Source organism: Salmo trutta, chromosome 5 (assembly GCF_901001165.1).
Source record: "Salmo trutta chromosome 5, fSalTru1.1, whole genome shotgun sequence".
Taxonomy (NCBI): Eukaryota; Metazoa; Chordata; class Actinopteri; order Salmoniformes; family Salmonidae; genus Salmo; species Salmo trutta.
Genome location: NC_042961.1, coordinates 64616193 through 64643090, shown reverse-complemented (window position 1 = coordinate 64643090; position 26898 = coordinate 64616193). Strand labels below are relative to the sequence as shown.

Here is a 26898-nt window from a genome sequence, read left to right as displayed (position 1 = left end):
TCAGTCCTTGTGATATATTTCTGATATACAACAGGTATTCTGTTGGAATGAGGTGATCCTGTATAAACTCAGGTTCTCACCTTGAGCCCTGCTCCTGCAGTATTTCACCAGCAGTATGATGGTCACCAGCAGGTAGGGAGACCCTACCAGTAGACTACACAGCAGCCTGGAGAGAGACATGGACAACACTGGGACTGCTGGAGATGGAACTGCATCTGGAGAAAGAATGAGAACTGTATTATGAGCACATTTATAGGTAGGGAGAGCCCACCAGTAAACTACACAGCAGCCTGGGTAGAGACATGGACAACACAGTTATTAGACCTGCATCTGGAGAAAGAAAACTATTTAAAACAACAATGGAGATGGTGCTGGAGAGAGACATGGACAACACTGGAGATGGTGCTGGTAGAGACATGGACAACACTGGAGATGGTGCTGGAGAGAGACATGGACAACACTGGAGATGGTGCTGGTAGAGACATGGACAACACTGGAGATGGTGATGGAGAGAGACATGGACAACACTGGAGATGGTGCTGGAGAGAGACATGGACAACACTGGAGATGGTGCTGGGTAGAGACATGGACAACACTGGAGATGGTGATGGGTAGAGACATGGACAACACTGGAGATGGTGCTGGAGAGAGACATGGACAACACTGGAGATGGTGCTGGAGAGAGACATGGACAACACTAGAGATGGTGCTGGAGGGAGACATGGACAACACTGGAGATGGTGCTGGAGAGACATGGACAACACTGGAGATGGTGCTGGGTAGAGACATGGACAACACTGGAGATGGTGCTGGAAAGAGACATGGACAACACTGGAGATGGTGATGGGAGAGACATGTAAAATGGAAGTGGCAAGAAAATACACACACACACATAAACACATTATTTCAATTCTGTTAATATAGTAAAATGTTCAGTATATTTTCATGGTTAAATTACATTAAATACAGTGTTAGACATGTTACTACCAAGTCATATTGAATCAATATGGCCATTACTGTTCTTATACGTAATGCTTCGATACTGGCGTTGTAAATTGGTGCCTTATTGCTATTTTGTCTCTCTTCCAACGTGAGAGATCTGAGAGAGACAAAGAGTCATGAGAAGATGAACTCCTGACTCTTTCAGCATAAAAATTAATGTTTTGTCTCTCACCCGTAGTATATGATCTGATAAACCACAGCTTCCAGCCAATCAGCATTCAGGACTGGAACCCCCCAGTTTATAATGCAGGTTTTAGCACCTCTTAACAGTGTAAAGAAGGATCAAATAATCTGAAAGTAAAGGTTTCTCATATTCTCACCTGTCACAGTCATCCAGCTCTCTGGTGATTCTCCTTCAGAGTTGTAACACTTGTAGAGTCCTTCATCTGACTTGGATACTGCAGGGATGGTCATCTCTCCTGTAGTCTCAGTCCTGATGAGGGATCCATCTTTGTAGAAAACAGCTGTGAGGTCAGAGGGAGTTCCCTGATATCTGCAGCGCAGAGTCACAGAATCTCCCCCAGTCACAGGAAGGACAGGGCTCTCCAGGATCACAGCTCCAGCTGTATATAATATATAAACATCATATATAATCAGGTCTCTCCAGGATCACAGCACCAGCTGTATATAATCAGGTCTCTCCAGGATCACAGCACCAGCTGTATATAATATATAAACATTATATATAAACAGGTCTCTCCAGGATCACAGCACCAGCTGTATATAATATATAAACATCATATATAAACAGGTCTCTCCAGGATCACAGCTCCAGCTGTATATAATATATAAACATCATATATAAACAGGTCTCTCCAGGATCACAGCTCCAGCTGTATATAATATATAAACATCATATATAAACAGGTCTCTCCAGGATCACAGCACCAGCTGTATATAATATATAAACATCATATATAAACAGGTCTCTCCAGGATCATAGCTCCAGCTGTATATAATATATAAACATCATATATAAACAGGTCTCTCCAGGATCACAGCACCAGCTGTATATTATATATAAACATCATATATAAACAGGTCTCTCCAAGATCACAGCTCCAGCTGTATATAATATATAAACATCATATATAAACAGGTTGTCACGCCCTGACCAGGTGAACTCTTCTATTTTGGTCAGGGTGTGGCATTTCTATAGTTTATTTTCTATGTTTTTGGTATAGCCTTGCTTTGGGGCTTATTTCTATGTTGGGTTCTGTCGATTCCCAATCAGAGACAGCTGTCGCTAGTTGCCTCTGATTGGGGAATCACATTTAAGTTCCTTTTTCCCCCACGATGTTTGTGGGGTGTTGTCTCTTTTTGTTGGAGCAGTAACGATACGTTTATTCTCTGTTTTGACCGTGTTATTTCAGTCTGTAATAAATAACATGTGTTCGCTCCCAGCTGCGCCTTGGTCCACTTCTTCCTTCCTGCACGACGATCGTTACAGAACACCCCACCGAACCAGGACCAAGCAGCGGGAGGATAAGGAGCGCGAGAGATGGGCTCGCGAGGGGAAGGAGTTCTGGACCTGGGAGGAGATCATGTCGGGGAAAGGACCCTGGCGGAAGGATTCCCAGGTCGAGGAGGTGATGCCAGCCGGTGGAAGGAGTCGCAGGCGGCGGTCGAGGAGGCCCGGAAGACACCCCCAAGAAATTTTTTTGGGGGGGCTAATGGGGTGGTCCGGAAGGGCAGAGGAAGAGCCCAGACCACTGCTCTCGTGGGGGATAACGGCGAAGGAGGAGGCAGAGATGTGGCAGGTCCTGGAGGACCTGTGTAGGGACAGCGTGGAGGAAGAGCCTTGGGTGGCAGAGGTGCGCACGGTATCGCCAGTGCGCCTGCACAGCCCAGTGCGCTCTGTGCCAGCGCCCCGCATTTGCCGGGCTAGGGGGAGTGTTCAGCGAGGACGTGTTGTGCCGGCTCAGCGCTCCTGGCCTCCGGTGCCCCTTCTCGGTCCGATGTATCCTGCGCCGAGGACGCGCACTGTGTCTCCGGTACGGCTGCACAGCCCAGTGCGTTCTGTGCCAGCGCTCCACACTTGCCAGGCTAAGGTGGGCGTTGAGCCAGAACGGGTGATGTCAGCTGTGCACTCCAGACCTCCAGTGCGCCTCCTCGGTCCAGGATATCCGGCGCCGCTTATGCGCACTGTGTCGCCGTGTGCGGTCACGGTCCAGCACGTCCTGTGCCAGCACCTCGCCCTTGCCGGGCGAATGTGGTGCGTGTCCACAGTCCAGTCCGGCCCATCCCTGCTCCCCGCACCAAGCCAGTGGTGCGTGTCCCCAGTCCTGTCCGGCCCATCCCTGCTCCCCGCACCAAGCCAGTGGTGCGTGTCCCCAGTCCAGTCCGGCCCGTCCCTGCTCCCCGCACCAGGTTAGTGGTGCGTGTCCCCAGTCCTGTCCGGCCCGTCCCTGCTACCCGCACCAGGTTGCTGGTGCGTGTCCCCAGTCCAGTCCGGCCCATCCCTGCTCCCCGCACCAGGTTGGTGGTGCGTGTCCCCGGTCCAGTCCGGCCCGTCCCTGTTCCCCGCACCAGGCCCACGGTGCGTGTCCACAGTCCGGCACGGCCTATGTCCGGTCCACCGGTAACCAGTCCTGTTCCGGTCGGCGGCTCCGCTCCGGAGCCTGAGCATGGCGCTCCACCGTGGTCCAGTCCGGGCCAGAGGGGTAGGGCTAGGGTGGAGGCAGGGGGAGAAACACGCCCGGGGCCAGAGCCTCCACCGAGGGTGAGGCGCCCACCCGGTCCCCCCCCTAATAGACTTTAGGTTGGTGCGCCGGGAGTACGCACCGTTGGAGGGGGGGTACTGTCACGCCCTGACCAGGTGAACTCTTCTATTTTGGTCAGGGTGTGGCATTTCTATAGTTTATTTTCTATGTTTTTGGTATAGCCTTGCTTTGGGGCTTATTTCTATGTTGGGTTCTGTCGATTCCCAATCAGAGACAGCTGTCGCTAGTTGCCTCTGATTGGGGAATCACATTTAAGTTCCTTTTTCCCCCACGATGTTTGTGGGGTGTTGTCTCTTTTTGTTGGAGCAGTAACGATACGTTTATTCTCTGTTTTGACCGTGTTATTTCAGTCTGTAATAAATAACATGTGTTCGCTCCCAGCTGCGCCTTGGTCCACTTCTTCCTTCCTGCACGACGATCGTTACACAGGTCTCTCCAGGGTCACAGCTCCAGCTGTATATAATATATAAACATCATATATAAACAGGTCTCTCCAGGATCACAGCTCCAGCTGTATATAATATATAAACATCATATATAAACATAACATCAGCTATCTGAAACCAGATGAACCACTAAACACTATAATGTTAGTAGATGGTGTTTGTGGACATACCAGGTACTGTGATGTTGACAGCATTGCTGTGTTCTCCAGACCCAGACTCACACCAGTACACTCCACTGTCTGATGATATTAGTGACACGATGCATGAAGACCCTTGTGGTGTTCCCCAGTCAGTATTACACTCTGTATGGTTCCCTCTCTCTGGGTTCCTCACCACTCTCCATCCAGTAGAGTTCCCCTGAACCTCACAGCTCAGAGAGACAGACTCATATTTAAAGAACTGAGATCTGTCAGGACTGACACTCAGAGAGGCTGGAAGAGAGATATCTGAAGAGAGAGAGAGAGAGAGCAAGAGAGAGAGAAAGAGGTCATGAGCAGATGAGCTCCTGCACCAGCAGGTCACTCTCCCCCCTCCCCCCCTCCCCCCCGGACCAGAGGACCTACATCCAGACCCCCTCACCCCTCCACATAGAGGACCCATCCCAAGAGGACCTACATCCAGACCACAACACCACCAGCCACATCCACACCCCCACCCCAACCAATCAACACCCCCCCAAGTCAACCATGCCCACACCCCATTTAGGCCCCCTCAGATCAGACCTATGCCCCTCCTGCCCACCCCATGCCCCCCCACTCCCGCAAAAGAGGGCCTCAACATGAAGGTCACACATACACCCAGGCTGTGAGCCCCCAGTCTTACACTAGCCCTGTTACGCGAAGTGGAACAGGGGAACCCAAGAGCAGACTCAGACAAGGACACTGGGATGAAGTAACCAAGGTATTTATTGAAACACAGGGGGAGATGGAGTGCAGGTCAGGGAAAGCTCGGGCAGGTTGCTGGAAACCAGGTGCGGAGGCTGAGGCTGGAGCGATGGGGGTTGAGACAGGGTAAGCAGGTCTGGAGGGGAATCCAAGGGAGCAGTAGAGTGGGGAATCCAGGACAGAGTAGCAATATGATGAGACGTGGGACAGGGACAGAGACAGGGACCAGAGGCAGAGCGGGCAGAACTGTAGCGGAGAGGAAAACAGCATCAGGCAAGGGACAAACAGGCACAACAGGATAACAGGATCTGAATAGTAACAAACGGCTAGAACCGTAGACTGGCTGAGCAGAGATTATGATCTGGCAGTGTGGAAGTGGCAGGGCTGAGTATTTGTAGAGGTCTTGATTATGGAACAGGTTGCAGCTGGTGGGGACCTGCTCTGACTCCAGCACACCGGTCTTCGCCCACACAATCACACACACACACAGAGAGAGAGGGAGAGGAAGAGAGTATACGGGGGGAGAGAGTACTGGGGGAGTGACGGCAGGTCACTGAGACACAGGATGAACAGTAGAGGGCGTTGCAGGAGCAGATGTGACAAGCCCAAGACAATGGCATGTCCCAGATGCTCAGCAGGCTCTGCTCACACTTACTGGTCTGAGGCCAAACCACACCACTAACAACAAAGGACACTTTATGGAACACAAAGCCTTCATTATCTCATCCTGGAAAATACAAGGCCTGAGGTCATCTGCCTTTGGCCTAAAGAGTAAGAACCTGGACTTCACCAAAGAAATCAGAAATACAGACATTGTCATCCAACAAGAAACATGGTATAGAGGAGACGGACCCACTGGTTGCCCTCTAGGTTACAGAGAGCTGGTAGTCCCATCCACCAAACTACCAGGTGTGAAAACAGGGAAGAGACTCAGGGGTATGCTAATTCAGTATACAGCAGACTTAACCTCTTACATCTAGGGGGCAGTAATTTCACGGCTGGATAAAAAACATACCCGATTTAATCTGATTATTAGTCCTGCCCAGAAACTGGAATATGCATATAATTATTAGCTTTGGAGAGAAAACACTCCAAAGTTTCTGAAACTGTTTGAATGGTGTCTGTGAGTATAACAGAAATCCTATGGCAGGCAAAAACCTGAGATGCTTCTGTTCAGGAAGTACCCTGTCTGAACATTTCTTGCCCTTCTTTATTATCTCTATCGTTTACAAAGGATCTCTGCTCTTACGTGACACTTCGCACGTCAACAATGGCCTCTCATAGCCCGGGAAAAACAGGAATGACGTAATTCAAAGCCCTGGCTGAAGCACACGAGAGCAAAAGCTGAGTGGTCAGTCAATGGACTAAGCCTTAGGCGCGTGACACGCCCCGCCCCCGGCTTTCGGTTTTTTCCTCAGTTTACAGACAGGCAGATTCCCGGTCGGAATATTATCGCTTCTCTACGAGATAAATTGCATAAATATTGGTTTTAAACAGCGGTTGACATGCTTCGAAGTACGGTAATGGAATATTTTGAAATTTTTTGTCATATTTTGCGTCATGCTCGTGGCCGAGATTTAGCGTTGGGATAGTGTCTAGAAAGCACGAACAAAACGTCGCTGTTTGGATATAACGATGGATTATTTGGGACCAAACCTACATTTGTTATTGAAGTAGAAGTCCTGGCAGTGTATTCTGATGAAGAACAAGCAAGGTAAGAACATTTTTCTTATAGGAAATGTGATTTTGGTGAAGGCTAAACTTGCAGGGTGTCTAAATAGCTAGCCCTGTAACGCCGGGCTATGTACTTAGATTATTGCAAAATGTGCTTCATCCGAAAAGCTATTTTAAAATCGGACATATCGAGTGCATAGAGGAGTTCTGTATCTATAATTCTTAAAATAATTGTTATGCTTTTTGTGAACGTTTATCGTGAGTAATTTAGTAAAATCACCGGAAGTGTTCGGTGGGAATGCTAGTTCTGAACGTCACATGCTAATGTAAAAAGCTGGTTTTTGATATAAATATGAACTTGATTGAACAGACATGCATGTATTGTATAACATAATGTCCTAGGTGTGTCATCTGATGAAGATCATCAAAGGTTAGTGCTGCATTTAGCTATGGTTTGGGTTTATGTGACATGATATGCTAGCTTGAAAAATGGGTGTCTGAATATTTCTGGCTGGGTACTCTGCTGACATATTCTAATGTTTTGCTTTCGCTGTAAAGCCTTTTTGAAATCGGACAGTTTGGTTAGATAAAGGAGAGTCTTGTCTTTAAATAGCTGTAAAATAGTCATATGTTTGAAAAATGGAAGTTTTCGAATTTAGAGGAGTTTGAATTTCGCGCCCCGCCCATCATTGGATATTGGAGCAATCGTTCCGCTAGCGGAACGTGTAGATGTAAGAGGATAACTCACTCTATTAAATTAATCAGAACAGGAACATTTTACATTTGGCAAAAAATTCAAAAGGAAATTATCTTAACAGAGAAAAATGTCCTCCTGTGTGCTACCTATATCCCCCCACTAGAATCCCCATACTTTAACCTGTTGGGGGTAGGGGGCAGTATTTACACGGCCGGATAAAAAATGTACCCGATTTAATCTGGTTATTACTACTGCCCAGAAACTAGAATATGCATATAATTATTGGCTTTGGATAGAAAACACCCTAAAGTTTCTAAAACTGTTTGAATGGTGTCTGTGAGTATAACAGAACTCATATGGCAGGCAAAAACCTGAGAAGATTCCTTACAGGAAGTGCCCTCTCTGACCATTCCTTGAGCTTCCTGGCTCTGTTTATTGAAGACTGAGGATCTTTGCTGTAACGTGACACTTCCTACGGCTCCCATTGGCTTTCAGAAGGCGGGAAAAAGCTGAATGATGTAATTCCAGCCCCAGGCTGAAAAACATTAGCGCTTTTGGCAAGTGCTCTATCAGAGGACAATGGGCTTAGGCGCGTGCACGAGGGGATCCCATGCTTTTATTTTCTTTCGTCTTTGAACCTAAACACAGATTCCCGGTCGGAATATAATCGCTTTTTTACGAGAAAAATGGCATAAAAATTGATTTTAAACAGCGGTTGACATGCTTCGAAGTACGGTAATGGAATATTTAGAATTTTTTTGTCACGAAATGCGTTGTGTGCATGACCCTTATTTACACTTCGGATAGTGTCTTGAACGCACAAACAAAACGCCGCTATTTGGATCTAACTATGGATTATTTTGAACCAAACCAACATTTGTTATTGAAGTAGAAGTCCTGGGAGTGCATTCTGACGAAGAACAGCAAAGGTAATAACATTTTTCTTATAGTAAATCTGATTTTGGTGAGTGCTAAACTTGGTGGGTGTCTAAATAGCTAGCCCTGTGATGCCGGGCTATCTACTGAGAATATTGCAAAGTGTGCTTTCACCGAAAAGCTATTTTAAAATCGGACATAGCGAGTGCATAGAGGAGTTCTGTATCTATAATTCTTAAAATAATTGTTATGTTTTTTGTGAACGTTTATCGTGAGTAATTTAGTAAATTCACCGGAAGTTTGCGGGGGGTATGCTAGTTCTGAACGTCACATGCTAATGTAAAAAGCTGGTTTTTGATATAAATATGAACTTGATTGAACAAAACATGTTTGTATTGTATAACATAATGTCCTAGGGTTGTCATCTGATGAAGATCATCAAAGGTTAGTGCTGCATTTAGCTGTGGTTTGGGTTTATGTGACATTATATGCTAGCTTGAAAAATCGGTGTCTGATTATTTCTGGCTGGGTACTCTGCTGACATAATCTAATGTTTTGCTTTCGTTGTAAAGCCTTTTTGAAATTGTACAGTGTGGTTAGATTAACGAGAGTCTTGTCTTTAAAATGGTGTAAAATAGTCATATGTTTGAGAAATTGAAGTAATAGCATTTCTAAGGTATTTGAATAACGCGCCACGGGATTCAACTGGCTGTTGAGTAGGTGGGACGATTTCGTCCCGCCGACTCTAGAGAGGTTAATACTCTTGTCCTCTCCAACTTTGCGTTGTGTATTTATCTTCCAAATATTATTGCTATTGAGAAAATAAGAACAGCCTTAGACCTGGCTCTCAAGAGAAGACAGGCTATGTGCACACTGCCCAGAAAATGAGGTGGATTCTGAGCTGCACTTGATAACGACCTGCCAAATGTATGACCATATTATAGACACATATTTCCCTCAGATTACAAAGACCCACAAAGAACTAGAAAACAAGTCCAATTTTGATAAACTCCAGTATCTATTGGGTGAAATACCACCGTGTGCCATCATAACAACAAGATTTGTGATCTGTTGCCACAAGAAAAGGGCAACCAGTCAAGAACAAACACCATTGTAAATACAACCCATATTTATGTTTATTTTTTTCTATTTTGTACTTTAACCATTTACACATCATTACAACACTGTATATATACCTAATACGACATTTGTAATGTCTTTATTCTTTTGGAACTTCTGTGAGTGTAATATTTGCTATTTATTTTCATTGTTTATTTCACTTTTGTATATTATCTACTTCACTTGCTTTGGCAATGTTAACATATGTTTCCCATGCCAATAAAGCCACTTTAACTGAATTGAGAGATAGAGATGGAGAGAAAGAGAGAGTGAGAGAGTGAGAGAGTGAGTGAGTGAGTGAGTGAGTGAGTGAGTGAGTGAGTGAGTGAGTGAGTGAGTGAGAGGGTGACTACCCTCCAAAACATAACCTTCACTCCAAATGAAAACTCCAAACCTACATTCTGAATTTGGACAAAATGATCTGCAAGGATTCTGGAATGGTATTTACTACCAAGGATTCTTACTACAAAGGATTCTGCTACCAAGGATTCTAACTACCAAGGATTCTTACTGACAATGATTCTACTACCAAGGATTCTTACGACCAATGATTCTTACTGCCAAGGATTTTTACTGCCAAGGATTCTTACTTTCAAGGATTATAACTGCCAATGATTCATACTACCAATGATTCTACTACCGAGGATTCTACTGCCAAGGATTCTTACTGCCAAGGATTCTTACTGCCAAGGATTGTTACTGCCAAGGATTCTTACTACCAAGGATTCTTACGACCAATGATTCTTACTAGAAAGGATTCTACTACTAAGGATTCTACTACCAAGGATTCTTACTACCAAGGATTCTAACTACCAATGATTCTTACTGCCAATGATTCTACTACCAAGGATTCTACTACCAAGGATTCTACTACCAAGGATTCTACTACCAAGGATTCTACTACCAAGGATTCTAACTACCAATGATTCTAACTACCAAGGATTCTACTACCAAGGATTCTTACTGCCACGGCTTCTTACTACCAAGGATTATCCAGCAAACCTTCTGACAAACCAATGACCAGCAAAAGAAACAAAACAAAAACCTGAAAATACCTTTCAACCTGGAATTGTGTGAGTAATGTTCAGTTTGAAGCAAATTTTAAAGCCAATAAGAAAAAAACATTACAATTATATATTTTACTTTATATGGACTGAATGCTACATTGAGGCTACCAAGCTAGCTAGGACAGAACATATCTGTCTGCAACTTCAATTAGCAATGAGGTGTGAAGTGAGAGTTGTCAAGGCCCTTGAGCCCAACAATGGCAGGAGAGTTTTACAGCCTCCGCCAACCAAATGCAGAAGCCTTTGAGGCCCCATGCTCCATGACTTCCCCCTGTGCAGATGTCATCACAGTACATTACCCCTTGGATATTAAACTTACAAGGCATGGAAAGAGTACAGGAGAAGGACAGAGCACTAGAGGAGAAGGTCAAGAGTGCTAAAGGTGAGAAAGATGACGTGTGAACAACCCATTAGAGAGCTGGAGAAGACTTCAGACCTCAACACTCTTAGAAAAACAGGGTTCCAGGTAAAACCCTTTTTGGTTCCAGGTAAAATCCTTTTGACTTCCATGTAGAACCCTCAGTGGAAAGGTTATTCAAAGGGTTCTCATATGGGGACAGAAGAAGAACCCTTTGAGGTTCTAGATAGCACCATGTATTCTAAAAGTGCACCACAGCCTTGACACCACAACAGAACCTCCCACTTCAGATCCTGAAAAGAGCCTTGTCACCACAGCAGGACAGACAAATGAAGAACCCCAAGCCCAAGGGATCCCCCCCATGTCAGCCACCCTGATAGCTCTCCTGACAACACCCCAACACCCACTGAGGACATTCACAAGCCACAGATTGTACTCTTTATGGACTCAAACGGGAACTACATACAAGAAAATAAACTATTCCCAAACACACAGTGTCTAAACTCTGGTGCCCATCCTGGACTTGACAAGGTCCACCTCTACAAGACAACAGTCCCCTCCTTTGCCAGGACCCTAAAGGACATCGCTGAAGGACGTCACCCTCAACCGCAGCTCCAGCACCTCACACAGGAGCAACAGAGCAACGGACACCCCGCCCAGACCAGCGAGACACCCTTCCAGAACTTTGAGACCCTCTCTTGGGGGACCTGCACCAAGAGGATCCACACCAATAAGACCTACACCCAGACCACAGCACCAACAACCACATCCCCACCCCAACCAGTTGACTCAAGCCCCCAAACCACCCATGCCCATACCCAATATAGTCCCCCCCAGATCAGACCGATGCCCCTCCTGCCCCCCCCATGCACCCCACTCCTGAAAAGAGGGCCTCAACATGAAAGTCACACATACGCCCAGGCAGTAAGCAGGCCCAACCCCCACTCTTACACTAGTCCAAGAAAATGGCATGTACCAGATGCTCAGCAGGCTCTGTTAACACTTACTGGTCTGAGGGCAAAACACACAACTATGGAACTCAAAGCCTTCACTGCCTCATCCTGGAAAATATTATTATTATAATATATTATATACAGGGTTGGGGAGTAACTGATTGCATGTAATCCATTACATGTAAGAGATTACAAAAAACAGAAACTGTAATTCGTTTCGTTCCCAGCAAAAATATTGTAATCAGATTACAGATTATTTTGAGAAACTAGATGATTACTTCGAGAATTACTTTTAAATTCAGAAAGAATGTTTGCGGGAAAAAAATCTTTGACACTTCTCTGTTTTCTCAATGACAAATCAGCATTGAATAAAGGCACAAGACTATGATGACAAATGTGTTTGATGGATCGTGGGAAAATAATATATATTATATTGTACATATATATATATATATATATATATATATCCATTGATTGTTGAAGTATATAACGTATAAATGCCTCATGAGCTTAGTTCAACTGTCACACTCCATCAGAATCCCAAATATAAACTGTTTTACTACATTGTAAACAAGCACTGTATAGCCTCATAACATGGTTAAAACTATAATGTTGATATCATGGATGGTCAGTCCTTGCATCCATAGCTCGGTCTATTAATCTGAGAGTGGTTGCATTTCTCCAGGCGAATCCCTCAGCTTTTTACCAAAACAGAGGCGGGATGGGCCATTTTGTTATTGTTTCATCTGTAGATTTTCCCTTCAAACAGCTGCATATTATCAAGATATCAAAGTGTCACCAACAAAACGGTAAACAATAGGCCTATAGCAAATGCAGCATATGGCACTCATTTTTCACAGGTAAATAGCCCTTTTCAGTAGTGCTCAAAGCCATTCCATGAGCACAGCATTTATTTTTCAACTCTAATCAATGAGCCCAGTCAGTCCTCCATGACAACACAATCATAAACAACAGAGTAGGGCTGGCTAATAAGTCCTTAGTTTTGAGGTCATGCTCAGGTAAAACAATTTGGCTATTCTATACTTCCAATTTTCCAAGTCCTATTCTTGAAGATTAAGGGGTATAACATTTATTGGAATGACTGGAATTCTGATAGACTTTGGTTTTTAACGTAAAGATATAATTTTATCATATTATTATATGTAGTAGAAAGCGATGGGTTGGAAGAAGCCTACATAACCAACCCATAAAGTTACATTTAACATCCATATATGGCCAGCTATGTAAACTTTAACATTGATGTATCCTGCAATAGATGTCGTTCAATTGGTGACATACATTTTTGTCTTCTTCTAACAGAATGTAATCAGATTACGTTACTGAGTTAGGGTAATCCAAAAGTTACATTACAGATTACAATTTTGGACAGGTAACAGTAACAGATTACACTTAGAAGCTAACCTACCTAACTCTGATTATATATATTATTAAAGTACAAGGTCTGAGGTCATCTGTCTTTGGCCTAAAGAGCCGGACCCTAAAAGACATCCGCCTTCAACCGCAGCCCCGACACCTCACACAGGAGCAACAGATCAACAGACACCCCGCCCAGACCAGCGAGACACTCTCCCAGAGTCTCTCAGAGCGTTCCAAAAGTGTTCTTTGCGGAGGGAACCGTATGGATCGGAAGAACCGTTTTTTGGAAGCCGAGGGGGGGTTCTATGCTGACATATGGAATTGTTTTCAGATCATTTAGCAATTTGATTTGGAATTTTAGGACCCCTTTAGGTATCAAACATATAGATACAAAAATGATTTGATAACATATTGAATTTGGCTGATACTACTATAGCCCATAGAAACGCATTGAATAACAAATACATAAATGGCTAAAAAGAGAGACAGAGACAGAGAGAGAGTAACACATTTAAATAATAGATCATCACTCACACACACAGACATGTGTTGGTCATAGTTTCTTATCATAGTTTGAACATATTTGGCACCTCTGAGAGGTTTTGATTTAATAAGAGGGACAAATAGAACCTAAGAGGGCAGAACCTACTAACAGTATGAATAAAAACAACTGCTCAATGTATAAATAGCCTTCATTTTTTTAAAACATAGATGTCCATGAAAACAATGAATACATATCTTAAATAATATATACAGTATCAGTCAAAGGTTTGGACACACCTACTCATTCAAGGGTTTTTCATTATTTTACTATTTTCAAAACTATGAAATAACACATTCCAAGATGGCGGAGCAGTGAGACGTGTTTCTTTTTGTAAATATTGTTTTTTTCTGGGTTTTTTGTATACATTTTCCATTTTCAAATTAAATGTACCATCCTGCAACCCGCCTCACCCAATGTGGTACGGATCTGCTATGTTTTAGACCTTATAACGGGAACCTCCATCAGAAGCTAGCCAGCTAATTAGCCACTAGCTATTTAGTCATTGTTAGCCACTGCTAGCGGTCTTTACCTTTAGCTCGGACTCCAGCTGCTTTAGCCCGGATAGCCTGGATAATACCTGCCAGTCTGAACAGCGCGATACCAGCCCTGAGCATATCGGACTTCTTTTTTCCTCCACTACATCACCAGATCTTCGCAGCTAGCTAGTTGCTACCAAGTGGCTATTGTGGCTAACGACCTTGTCCAGAAGCACCAGTTAGCCTCGAGCTAGCCTCAAGCTAGGCCCATCTCCGGGCTAGCAAACGAAGAACACCAACTACAATACCTCTCTTGCCAATTGGCCTGGACTCTTTGTCGATACGGAGCCCCGTTGATCCATCACGACTGGTCTGCTGGTCTGCTGACGTAATTCTGGCTTATGTGCTCTCAACCGGCCCCTGCATCGTGGATGTTGGTGATGATCCCCGGCCTGCTAGCTTTCTGAACGCCGTGTCTCCCGCTCGCCTAGCGTAGTAATCGACTACTGAACGGCTCCCTGTTTCATCTATTGCTGCTCATTGGACCCTATGATCACTCGGCTACACAGCTGATGCCTGCTGGACTGTCCATTAACACGGTACTTCATGTTGTTTATCTGTCGGACCCAGCCTCAAACTCAGGCCCTGTGTGTAGCTAAATGACCCTCTCTGCCCATTCATCACCATTTACCCTTTGTTGTTGTCCTTTACCCGTTGTTGTCTTAGCTGTGATTGCTTTATGCCTTTCTCTAATGTCAATATGCATTTTATGCTGTTATTTAGGGCAGCTCTCATTTGTTTTTTTTACTGCGGAGCCCCTAGTCCTGCTCAACATGCCTCAGATAGCCCTCTTGTCCCACCCCCACACATGCGGAGACCGCACCTAGCTTAATTGGTGCCTCCAGAGATACAACCTCTTTCATCGTCAGTCAATGTCTAGGTTTACCCCCACTGTACTCACACCCTACCATACCCTTGTCTATACACTATGCCCTGAATCTATCCTACCACGCCCAGAAATCTGCTCCTTTCATTCTCTGTTCCGAACGCACTAGACGACCAGTTCTTATAGCCTTTAGCCGTACCCTCTTCCTACTCCTCCTCCTTTCCTCTGGTGATGTAGAGCTTAACCGAAGCCCTGTGTGTCCCCAGACGCTCTCATTTGTTGACTTCTGCAACCGTAAATGCCTTGGGTTCATGCATGTTAACATCAGAAGCCTCCTCCCTAAGTTTGCTTTATTCACTGCTTCAGCACACTCCGCCAACACTGATGTCCTAGCCGTGTTTGATTCCTGGCTTAGGAAGGCCACCAAACATTCTGAAAATGTCCATCCCCAATTACAACATTTTCCGTCAAGACAGAACTGCTAAAGGGGGCGGAATTGCAATCTACTGTAGAGATAGCCTGCAGAGTTCTGTCATAGTATACAGGTCTACGCCCAAACAGTTCGGGCTTCTACTTTTAAAGATCCAACTCTCCAGAAATAAGTCCCTCACTGTTGCCGCTTGTTATAGACCCCCCTCAGCTCCCAGCTGTGCCCTGGACACCATATGCGAATTGTTTGCCCCCCCATCTATCGTCAGAGTTCGTACTGCTAGGTGACCTATATTGGGATATGCTTAATACCCCGGCCGTCCTACAATCTAAGCTAGATGCCCTCAATCTCATACAAATGATCAAGTAACCTACCAGGTACAACCCCAAATCCGTAAACATGGGCACCCTCGTAGATATTTTCCCGACTAACTTGCCCTCCAAATACACCTCTGTTGTTTTCAACCAGGATCTCAGCGATCACTGTCTCAAACAACCACCCCTCATCACTGTCAAACGCTCCCTGAAACACTTCTGCGAGCAGGCCTTTCTAATCGACCTGGCCCGGGTATCCTCAAAGGATATTGACCTCATACCGTCAGTGGAGGATGCCTGGTTATTCTTTAAAAGTGCTTTCCTCACCATCTTAAATAAGTATGCCCCTTTCAAAAAATGTAGAACTAAGAACAGATATAGCCCTTGGTTCACTCCAGACTTGACTGCCCTTGACCAGCACAAAAAAACCCTGTGGCGTACTGCACTAGCTTCGAATAGTCCCCGCGATATGCAACTTTTCAGGGAAGTCAGGAACCAATACACACAGTCAGTTAGGAAAGCATAGGCTAGCTTTTTCAAACAAAAATGTGCATCCTGCAGCACTAATTCCAAAAAGTTTTGGGACCCTATAAAGTCCCTGGAGAATAAGAGTAGCTCTTCCCAGCTGCCCACTGCACTGAGACTAGGAAACACTGTCACAACTGATAAATCCACGATAATTAAGAATTTAACCTCTCTAGGGTAGGGGGCAGTATTTTCACGGCCGGATGAAAAACGTACCCAAAATAAACGGCCTACTACTCGGGCCCAGGAACTATAATATGCATATTATTAGTAGATTTGGATAGAAAACACTCTGAAGTTTCTAAAACTGTTTGAATGATGTCTGTGAGTATAACAGAACTCATATGGCAGGCAAAAAACCTGAGAAAAATCTAACCAGGAAGTGAGAATTCTGGTGATTGTAGTCCTTTCAAGTCATTTTCTATCTAACACACGGTGACTTAGGGTTCATTTTGCACTTCCTAAGGCTTCCACTAGATGTCAACAGCCTTTAGAAAGTTGTTTGAGGCGTCTATGATGAACAGAGAGCAAACAGAGGAAGTTGGAAGTTGTTGACTCAGGAAGGTACTGGCGTTCATTGGCGCACATTCACGTGAGAGTTAGATGTGTTCAAAAACGTTTTTCAAGACATTGCAATCGTCCGGTTGGAATATTATTGAAGTTCTAAGTGAAAAAGGCCCTAAAGATTGATGCTATACAACGTTTGACATGTTTGAACAAACGTAAATAGAACTTTTTTTACTTTTCGTCGTGACATTTTCCGCGCGCTTCCTACACTTGGAGTAGCTTACTGAACGCGCTAACAACAAGGAGCTATTTGGACATAAATTATGGACTTTATCAAACAAAGCAACATTTGTTGTGGACCTGGGATACCTGGAAGTGCCTTCTGATGAAGATCACCAAAGGTAAGTGAATATTTCTAATGCTATTTATGATTTTAGATGACTCCAAAATGGCGGGTATCTGTATTGCCTAGTGTATTTTTCTGAGCGCTGTACTCAGGTTATTGCAAAGTGTGCTTTCCTCGTGAAGCTTTTTTGAAATCTGTCACAGCGTTTGCATAAAGGAGATGTTCATCTATAAATCTTTGAATGACAGTTTAATATTTTATCAACATTAATGAATAGTATTTTTTAATTTGTTGTGTTGATTCACCGGCAGTATTGGAGGGAAAATATTTTCTGAACATCACCGCCATTGTAAAATGCTGTTTTTGGATATAAATATGAACTTGATAGAACAAAAAATGCATGTATTGTCTAACTTGATGTCCTAGGAGTGTCATCTGATGAAGATTGTCAAAGGTTAGTCAATAATTTTAGCTGGTTTTCTGCTTTTGGTGACGCCTGTCTTTGCATTGAAAATGGCTGTATGTAATGTTTTGTCAATGTACTGTCCAAACATAATCTAACTTTATGCTTTCGCCGTAAAGCCTTTTTGAAATCGGACAACGTGGTTAGATTAAGGAGATGTTTATCTTTCAAAGGGTGTAAGATAGTTGTATGTTTGAGAAATTTGAATTATGACATTTAGTAGTTTTCAAATTTGGCGCCCTTGATTTTTCAGTGGCTGTTGATAGTGTGTACCGGGGGTGGGACGCTAGCGTAGCCCATAGAAGTTAAGTGTCAGCTGTCAGAGCAGCTTATCGATCGCTGCAGCTGTACACAGCCCATCTGTATATAGCACACCCGACTACCTCATCCCCATATTATTACTTACCCTCTTGCTTTTTTGCAACCCAGTATCTCTACTTGCACATCATCATCTGCACATCTATCACTCCAGTATTAATGCTAAATTGTAATTATTTTCACCTCTAGGGCCTATTTATTGGCTACCTCCCTACTCTTATACATTTGCACACATTGTACATAGATCTTTTTATTTTTTTCATAGGAACCCAGCTCCTCCTCTCCTCTCTCTCAGACGGCCATAGCCCACTCCAATGCCTGCACGCTCAGCAGGGAAATAACCGTGACAACCTTGGACATCAGATGGGGGCTCACATCTGATGAGTGAAATAGAGGATGAAACCACGGCATTTGGATGGAGTCCCGTCATATTTGTCCAGGAGTGACAAATGGGCATCGCTAACCTAGGTGGATTGCTGAATGGGCTGAGGTGCTGGCTCGCTGGGTCGACTCATGGTAAAGGATCCTCCACTTGTTGCGCCTCTTGGGGAAGATCTATTTGTTGAAGAACATCCATCACCGTCCCAAGTTGCACCAGCTGTGCAGGATAGATTTCCCTGTTCGCTGACCATCTGGGAGATGGTCAGCGAACTTGACTGCTGCTTCCATTTTGTGAGAGACCCTGAGTTCAAACCAATGTCTACTGAACAGCAAAACACGTTTAGCCAGCTGGTTTGTGTTTTGTAGCCAATTCAAGTCTTCATCAATCAATCAACAAAGAAGAGTTTGACTAGACTTCAGGAAAGTGATCACAGAGAAACAACTAGCTTGCGTCTGTTACATGGTGTCTAGAGAAACAACTAGCTTGTGTCTGATACATGGTGTCTATAGAGAAACAACTAGCTTGTGTATGTTACATGGTGTCTATAGAGAAACAACTAGCTTGTGTCTGCTACATGGTGTCTATAGAAACAACTAGCTTGTGTCTGTTACATGGTGTCTAGAGAGAAACAACTAGCTTGTGTCTGTTACATGGTGTCTATGTCACCTCCTGACCAATAAAAGTGGTTATTTGCTATTGTAGCTTGGTCAGGGCGTGGCAGGGGGTCTTTGTTTTATGTGTTTCGGGGTTTTTGGTTATTGTTCTATGTTAGTATATTTCTATGGTTATTCTAGTATATCTATTTCTATGTTTAGTTAATTGGGTTGTTCTTCAATTGGAGGCAGCTGCTCCTCGTTGTCTCTAATTGAAGGTCCTATTTAGTAGGGGTGTTTTTTTCCTGTGTTTTGTGGGTGGTTGTTTCCTGTTTTGTGTATGTTGCACCTGACGGGACTGTTTACGGTCGTTTGTTGTTTTGTTCATTTTTTAAGTTAAATAAAAGCACGTCACACGCCGTGTCTTGGTCCCACTCACTACGACGAACGTTACAGAACTACCCACCATGACTGGATAAAGCGGCGTGCCCGGGCAGAGATAGACACCTGGTCGGTATTGGAGTGGAGTGGGAGAAGAAACTGGACTTGGGGGCAAGTTATCGAACGTTACCGGAGCCTACCAGGGAAGAACGAGAGGCAGCCCCAAAAACATTTTGGGGGGGCACACGGGTAGTTTGGCTGGGCCAGGGGTAAGCACTGAGCAAACTCCCCGTGCTTATGGTGTTGAACATGTGCCTGCTTCTCGCACTCTCTCTCCGGTAAGCCTCCATAGTCCAGTACGCCCCGTTCCTGCTCCTTGCACTAGCCCTGTGGTGAGTGTTACTAGTGTGGTACCTCCAGTACCAGCCCCACGCAGCAGGCTTCCAGTGCGTCAGCCCAGTCCAGTACGTCCTGTTCCTGCCCTTCGCACTAGCCTTATGGTGCGTGCTACTAGTCTGGCGCCTCCAAAGCCAGTCCCACGCATCAGGCCTTCAGTGCGCAGTCACCGTGCAGAGCGTCCGGAGACAGTTCCCCGTCCAGAGCGTCCGACGACAGTTCCCCGTCCAGAACTTCCGGCGACTGTTCCCCGTCTAGAGCTTCCGGCGACCTCCTACAGTCCGGAACCGACAGAGACGGCCCACAGTCCGGAGCCTGCAGAGACGCTCATCAGCCCTGAGTCTCCAGAGACGCTCATCAGCCCTGAGTCTCCAGAGACGCTCATCAGCCCTGAGTCTCCAGCGACGCGCCTCAGCCCGAGGTCTTCAGCAATGCACCTTAGCTCAGAGCCTTCTGCAGTGGTCTACAGCCATGAGCGTTCAAGGGGGGTGGGCAGGCTAGTATATGGACTAAAGCCGGAGCCTGAGCCACCTCCCTAGTTGGAGGATTGGGAGGGGGGGGGTGTAGCGCGGAAGCCGTCGGTGACGGTAGCCACCCTCCCTTCCCTCCCTTTATTTTTGGGGTTTATTTTGTGTTTTTGTTTAGGTGCATACGGGGTCTGCAGGGGGTACTGTCACGTTCTGACCAGTAAAGGGGGTTGTTTGTTATTGTAGCTTGGTCAGGGCGTGGCAGGGGGTGTTTGTTTTATGTGTTTCGGGGTTTTTGGTTATTGTTCTATGTTAGTATATTTCTATGGTTATTCTAGTATATCTATTTCTATGTTTAGTTAATTGGGTTGACCTTCAATTGGAGACAGCTGCTCCTCGTTGCCTCTAATTGAAGGTCCTATTTAGTAGAGGTGTTTTTTTCCTGTGTTTTGTGGGTGGTTGTTTCCTGTTTTGTGTATGTTGCACCTGACGGGACTGTTTACGGTCGTTTGTTATTTTGTTCATTTTTTAAGTTAAATAAAAGTAATTATGAGCACGTCACACGCCGTGTCTTGGTCCCCATTAGACGACCGACGTCAGTCTATAGAAACAACTAGCTTGTGTCTGTTACATGGTGTCTATAGAAACAACTAGCTTGTGTCTGTTACATGGTGTCTATAGAAACAACTAGCTTGTGTCTGTTACATGGTGTCTATAGAAACAACTAGCTTGTGTCTGTTACATGGTGTCTATAGAAACAACTAGCTTGTGTCTGTTACATGGTGTCTATATAGAAACAACTAGCTTGTGTCTGTTACATGGTGTCTATATAGAAACAACTAGCTTGTGTCTGTTACATGGTGTCTATAGAGAAGCAACTATGTGTCTGCAGGACAGGATCAGGGGGTTGTGATGATGCCACTAGGTGAAAATAGAACAGTAGTGATGAATACAGTAATATAACTGATGAATACAGTAATATAACTGATGAATACGGTAATATAACTGATGAATACAGTAATATAACTGATGATGCCACTGTGTGAAAATAGAACAGTAGTGATGAATACAGTAATATAACTGATGAATACAGTAATATAACTGATGAATACAGTAATATAACTGATGATGCCACTGGGTGAATATAGAACAGTAGTGATGAATACAGTAATATAACTGACGATGCCAATGTTTGGGGGAGATCAGACATGGAACTAATACTAGATACACAGAAAAGATCACAACACCTTAGGCTGTAGTAAGTTTGCTGACTAAACACCAGATGTTACGTTATTCACAGTGAAGTGAACAGGTGACCTGACCCAAGATTAGCACTCTGATATGTTTGGCACATGTTTGTACTAACATGATCAAACACAATATAATTAGAATTTACTATGAGAGGAGAAAGATGGAGGCAATAATATGAGGAAAAAAGAGAGAGAGAAGAAGAAGAGTAGGAGAATAAATGAAAAAATTATGAATATAGAGAAATGATACTATTATAGAACAGGTGATGAATATAGAGAAATGTTACTATTATAGAACAGGTGATGAATATAGAGAAATGTTACTATTATAGAACAGGTGATGAATATAGAGAAATGTACTCACCTCCATCTTGCCCGAGGCTACAGTATACCAGTGTACTCAACAGCACTGAAACTCACAGAGAGAACTATCACTATGGTACATGATGTAAACACTGAAACAAGACTCTCATTAATCTAACCACATTGTCCGATTTCAAAAAGGCTTTACAGTGAAAACAAAACATTAGATTATGTTAGGAGAGTACATAGCCAGAAATAACCACACAGCCATTTTTCAAGCAAGCATATATGTCACAAAAACCCAAAACACAGCTAAATGCAGCACTAACCTTTGATGATCTTCATCAGATGACACTCCTAGGACATTATGTTATACAATTCATGCATGTTTTGTTCAATCAAGTTCATATAAAAAAACAGCTTTTTACATTAGCATGTGATGTTCAGAACTAGCATACCCACCGAAAACTTCCGGTGAATTTACTAAATTACTCTTCATAAACCTTCACAAAATACATAAAAATTATTTTAAGAATTATAGGTACAGAACTCCTTTATGCAATCGCGGTGTCAGATTTTAAAATAGCTTTTCGGCAAAACCACATTTTGCAATATTCTGAGTACATACCTCAGCCATCTAGGCTAGCTATTCAGACACTCGCCAACGTCGAGGCTCAGCAAACTCAGAATTACTATTCAAAAAATTGGATTACCTTTGCTGTTCTTCGTCAGAATGCACTCCCAGGACTTCTACTTCAACAACAAATGTTGTTTTGGTTCCAAATAATCCATAGTTATATCCAAATAGCTCCGTTTTGTTCGTGCGACTCGCAGGCGCATTTCGTGACAAAAAAATGCAAAATGTTCCTTTACCGTACTTAGAAGCATGTCAAACGCTGTTTAAAATCTATTTTTATGCGATTTTTCTTGTAAAGTATATATATATATATATAAATATTAAACCATAGATATTAAACCATATATATATATATATATATATATATATATATATATATATATATATATATATATATATATATTAAACCATATATATTAAACTATATAGATATTAAACCATACAGATATTAAACTATATAGATATTAAACTATATAGATATTAAACCATATAGATATTAAACTATACAGATGTTAAACTATATAGATATTAAACCATATATATATTAAACTATACAGATATTAAACTATATAGATATTAAACCACATAGATAATATTAAACCATACAGATAATATCAAACTCACAGAGTAGAAGACAGGTCCGTTCCATCTCAAAGTGTTGATCACTAACTCTATCTAAACTCTAATGTCTTGCAGGCTGTCCCTTCCCCCACCCCATGTCACACCACCCCACCCCCACCTCTCCTCTCTACCCGTCTCTACTTCCTCTTGAGAAGGACTGAGATGTGTGAAAGATGTGTGTGACAGAAGGAGGGGGCCTAGAGAGAAGAGAGAGGGAGGTCATGATCTCATCGGCTCCTGAGTTCTTTTTGAGTTCTTTTTGAGTTCTTTTTGGGTTCTTTTTGGGTTCTTTTTGAAAATTAGAAAAATATTGGATTTTTTTCGCAATGACATACATACTACCTTCTACATCAAAACCTTCAATCCAAATAAAAATATATGTGTCCAAAAAAATGTAATATTTCCTGAGCTTTCTTGTATGTGTTAACATACCTCTAGACGAGCTTCAATGCCATACAACTCTTGTGTCTATTTTTAATTGTTGCGCTACTGGTGCTGCCTGTTGATGTTAGGTAGGCAGCTACGGTAGCTGAATGATGGTAACATCTTCGGGTTTTGTTTCATTAAATGTATTTTATTTCATCTGGGTGCTTGCGTCACCTACTAACACCCGTAGCTCCCGTTCTCCTCAGTCCGAGAAAACACTGAGAGAAAAAGGTATGTGTTGCAGATTACTCCTTTGTAAAAGTTCATAAATAAAACATCCCAAGGTTAATGCTGTAGATATTGTTATAAGGAAGTGTGAGACTATTGAAACACATAACTTTCAGAGTTTTATTGTTGTCATTAATATAGTTTACAGAGTGCTGCTGTTGCTAGCTAGCATGCCTTTCTGTGATGCAGACGGTTAGCTGAGCTGCGGACTGGTGCTGGCATTGCATTATGGGAGATGTAGTTAGGTCCTCTAAGGTCAGAATGGGATAGAGGCGATTTCACGTTGTAACTTGTTTGTGTTGCAGTGTTTTTGTACATGAGTTGTTGTTGGTACTGTCAACACTGAAAGCACCTAACAATGTATTGGGGATGTGAGACAGGATATGTGTTTTACCTTTCTTCATGCTCCTGTATAGAACAATTTGTCAGGTGGTGCATTGGAGACTGATGTGTTCCTGTCCTGTCTTTTCACAATTCTATTACAGATCAACATAAAAGCCTAAAAGATAGCCGTGGTGTCGCTCTTCATTTCTTGGTTCTCCTGTGGTACATAATAGACCCGCTACAGATTGGGCCAACATAGAAATAAAACACCTAGATAGAAACACCCCCCTAGTCACACCCCGACATACCCAAAATAGAGAATAAAAAGGCTCTCTATGGTCAGGGCGTGACACTGCATAAGAAACACAGCAGAACCTGTAAATACCATACAACACAACACTGAGTGAGTAATATTCAGTCTGAAGCTACTTCTGAAGACAAAAAGTAAAAGACAATAATATCTTGGTCATTTAGACTACTAAACTACCAAGCTACTAGGACAGAACAGACCCGGCTGCAACTTGAATTAGCACTGAGGTGTGAAGTCAGATGTGTGAAAACTCTTGAGCCTAACGATGGCAGAAGATTTTCACAGCCCCCCCCCCCCCCCCCCCCCCCCCACCCGAATGCAGAGACCTTTGAAGCTGTGCCTGCTGCCTTGACTCCCTGAGGAACCCCCCCAGCACCGACCAGCAGTGTGCCCTCTGCGGCCACAGATGGTGCAGGGAATGGCCCCTCCTCCGGTTGCCCTAAGCGCAGCTATTTTAGAATAAGGCTGTAACATAACAAAACGTGAAAAACGTCGAGTGGTCTGAATGCTTTCCTAAGACACTATATATTTTACTGCAGTGCCAGGGTTTCTGCAGTGTACGGTGTCAGTTGATGTAATTAAGCCCTAACTGTGTGCAACCATACACACACACACACACACACACACGTGCCGCGTCTCCACTGCTATCTAAGAGTACCCGCTTACCCGTATACATACAATACATACCTGGCTGATGCGGTTGAAGCCGTACTGCCTGAAGTTCTCGTCGTACAAGGGCACGGTGTGGTGCCCGATGTAGAAGGGCTCCCAGGGGTCCACCCAGGATAATGTATAGGCCACGTCCAGGGGCCCCAAACCCTGGCTGTGTCTGTTCACCCACTGAGAGTAGTTGGTGGGGGCCTGGCACCGCGGGCATAGCTCCTTCACAGTACAGGTCCTCTTGGATATAAAAAAAATAGCACGGAATAAGTACAAAAATAAGCTCCTTAAGGACAATCCAGAGACACTATTTGCTGACTGCGGGGGAATGTAAGCAACTTCATTTTCCACACTGTAACGCCCTGGCCATAGAGAGGGGTTTTTTGTTCTTTATCTTGGTTAGGCCAGGGTGTTACATTGGGTGGGCGTTATATGTTCCTTTCTCTATGTTTTTGTATTTCTTTGTTTTGGGCCGTGTGTGGCTCCCAATCAGGCACAGCTGAAGCTCGTTGTTGCTGATTGGGAGTCACACATAAGGAGCATGTTTTTCCTTTGGGTTTTGTGGGTAATTGTTTCTGTTGAGTGTTTTGCACCTGACAGGACTGTTTGGCTGTCAGTTTTCTTATTTTTGTGTAGTGTTCTCTTTTGTTCTAATTAAAATCATGATGAACACTAACTCCGCTGCGCCTTGGTCTACTCTCTCTCCCGACAGCCCTTATAGAATTACCCACCAAAAACGGACCAAGCAGCGGAGGAAGGAGAGGCACCAGGAGAAGGACTCATGGACTTTGGAGAAAATGGAGAGGAACGTTCAGGATTCCTGGAGATGGGAGGAATTACTGGACGAAGGTGGACCATGGGCTCAAGCTGGGGAGTATCGCCGCCCGCAGTGGGAGATCGAGGCGGCGATAGCTGAGAGGCGCTGGTACGAAGAGAGGGAGCGCAACGGACACGGGAGGTGGCCCCCCCAAAAAAAATTGGGGGGGGCACACGGGGAGATTGGCGGAGTCAGGCGGTAGACCTGAGCCAACTCCCTGTGCTTACCTGAAGCAGCGTGGTACTGGTAAGGCACCGTGTTATGCTGTGGAGCGCACGGTGTCTCCAGTGCGCATGCATAGCCCGGTGCGCTACATTCCAGCCCCCCGCAAGTGCCATGCGAGAGTGGGCATCGAGCCAGGGCGGATGGTGCCAGCTCAGCGCGTCTGGTCTCCAGTGCGCCTCCTCGGTCCAGGTTATCCTGCGCCGGCGCTGCGCACTGTGTCTCCGGAGCACTGGGAGGGCCCAGTTCGCCCAATGCCTACTCTCCGCCCGTGACGGGCTAAAGTGGGCATTCAGCCTGGAGTATGGGTAAAGAGCGTCAAGTCTAGAACTCCAGTGCTCCCCCACAGCCCGGTTTATCCTGTGCCTCCTCCTCGGACCAGGCCTCCAGTGGATCTTTCCAGCCTGGTCCGTCCTGTGCCACCTCCCAGGACTAGGCCTCCAGTGGGTCTCCCCATCCTGGTCAGTCCTGTGCCTGCTCCACGCACCAGGTCTCCAGTGGATTTCTCCAGCCTAGTCCGTCCTGTGCCACCTCCCAAGACTAGGACTCCAGTGGGTCTCCCCATCCTAGTCCGTCCTGTGCCACCTCCCAGGACTAGGCCTCCAGTGGGTCTCGCCAGTCCAGAGCCGCCAGAGCTGCCCGCCAGTCCGGAGCCGCCAGAGCTGCCCGCCAGTCCGGACCCGCCAGAGCCGCCCGCCAGTCCGGAGCCGCCAGAGCCGCCTGCCAGTCAGGAGATGCCAGAGCCGCCCGCCAGTCAGGAGCCGTCAGAGCCGCCCGCCTGTCCGGAGCCGTCAGAGCCGCCCGCCTATCTGGAGCCGCCATAGCCGCCCGCCTGTCCGGATCCGCCAGAACCGCCCGCCTGTCCGGAGCTGCCAGAGCCGCCCGCCTGTCCAGAG

General features: G+C 44.7%; 1 protein-coding gene across 1 annotated transcript; it reads right to left on the bottom strand.

The window, feature by feature from the left end:
* Positions 1 to 26567, bottom strand: LOC115195016 (low affinity immunoglobulin gamma Fc region receptor II-a-like). The gene is made up of 6 exons (XM_029754917.1): positions 26490 to 26567; positions 24991 to 25203; positions 11854 to 11857; positions 4342 to 4617; positions 1323 to 1565; positions 1 to 215 (listed from the first exon to the last, which is right to left on the bottom strand). The coding sequence occupies exons 1-6, from the start codon at positions 26565 to 26567 to the stop codon at positions 1 to 3; spliced, it is 1029 nt and encodes a 342-aa protein (XP_029610777.1).
* Between the last annotated feature and the right edge of the window lie 331 nt (positions 26568 to 26898).

Bases quoted from the DNA above. Each gene is read 5' to 3' on its own strand.
- LOC115195016 (XM_029754917.1), bottom strand. From the start codon at position 26,567: ATGGGGAGACCCACTGGAGTCCTAGTCTTGGGAGGTGGCACAGGACGG. The intron at 1,566-4,341 runs GTATGTCCACAA...TATTATATACAG, and splicing joins TGTCAACATCACAGTACCTG to CTGGAGCTGTGATCCTGGAG. The intron at 216-1,322 runs GTGAGAATATGA...TTCTTTCTCCAG, and splicing joins GAGCTGGATGACTGTGACAG to ATGCAGTTCCATCTCCAGCA.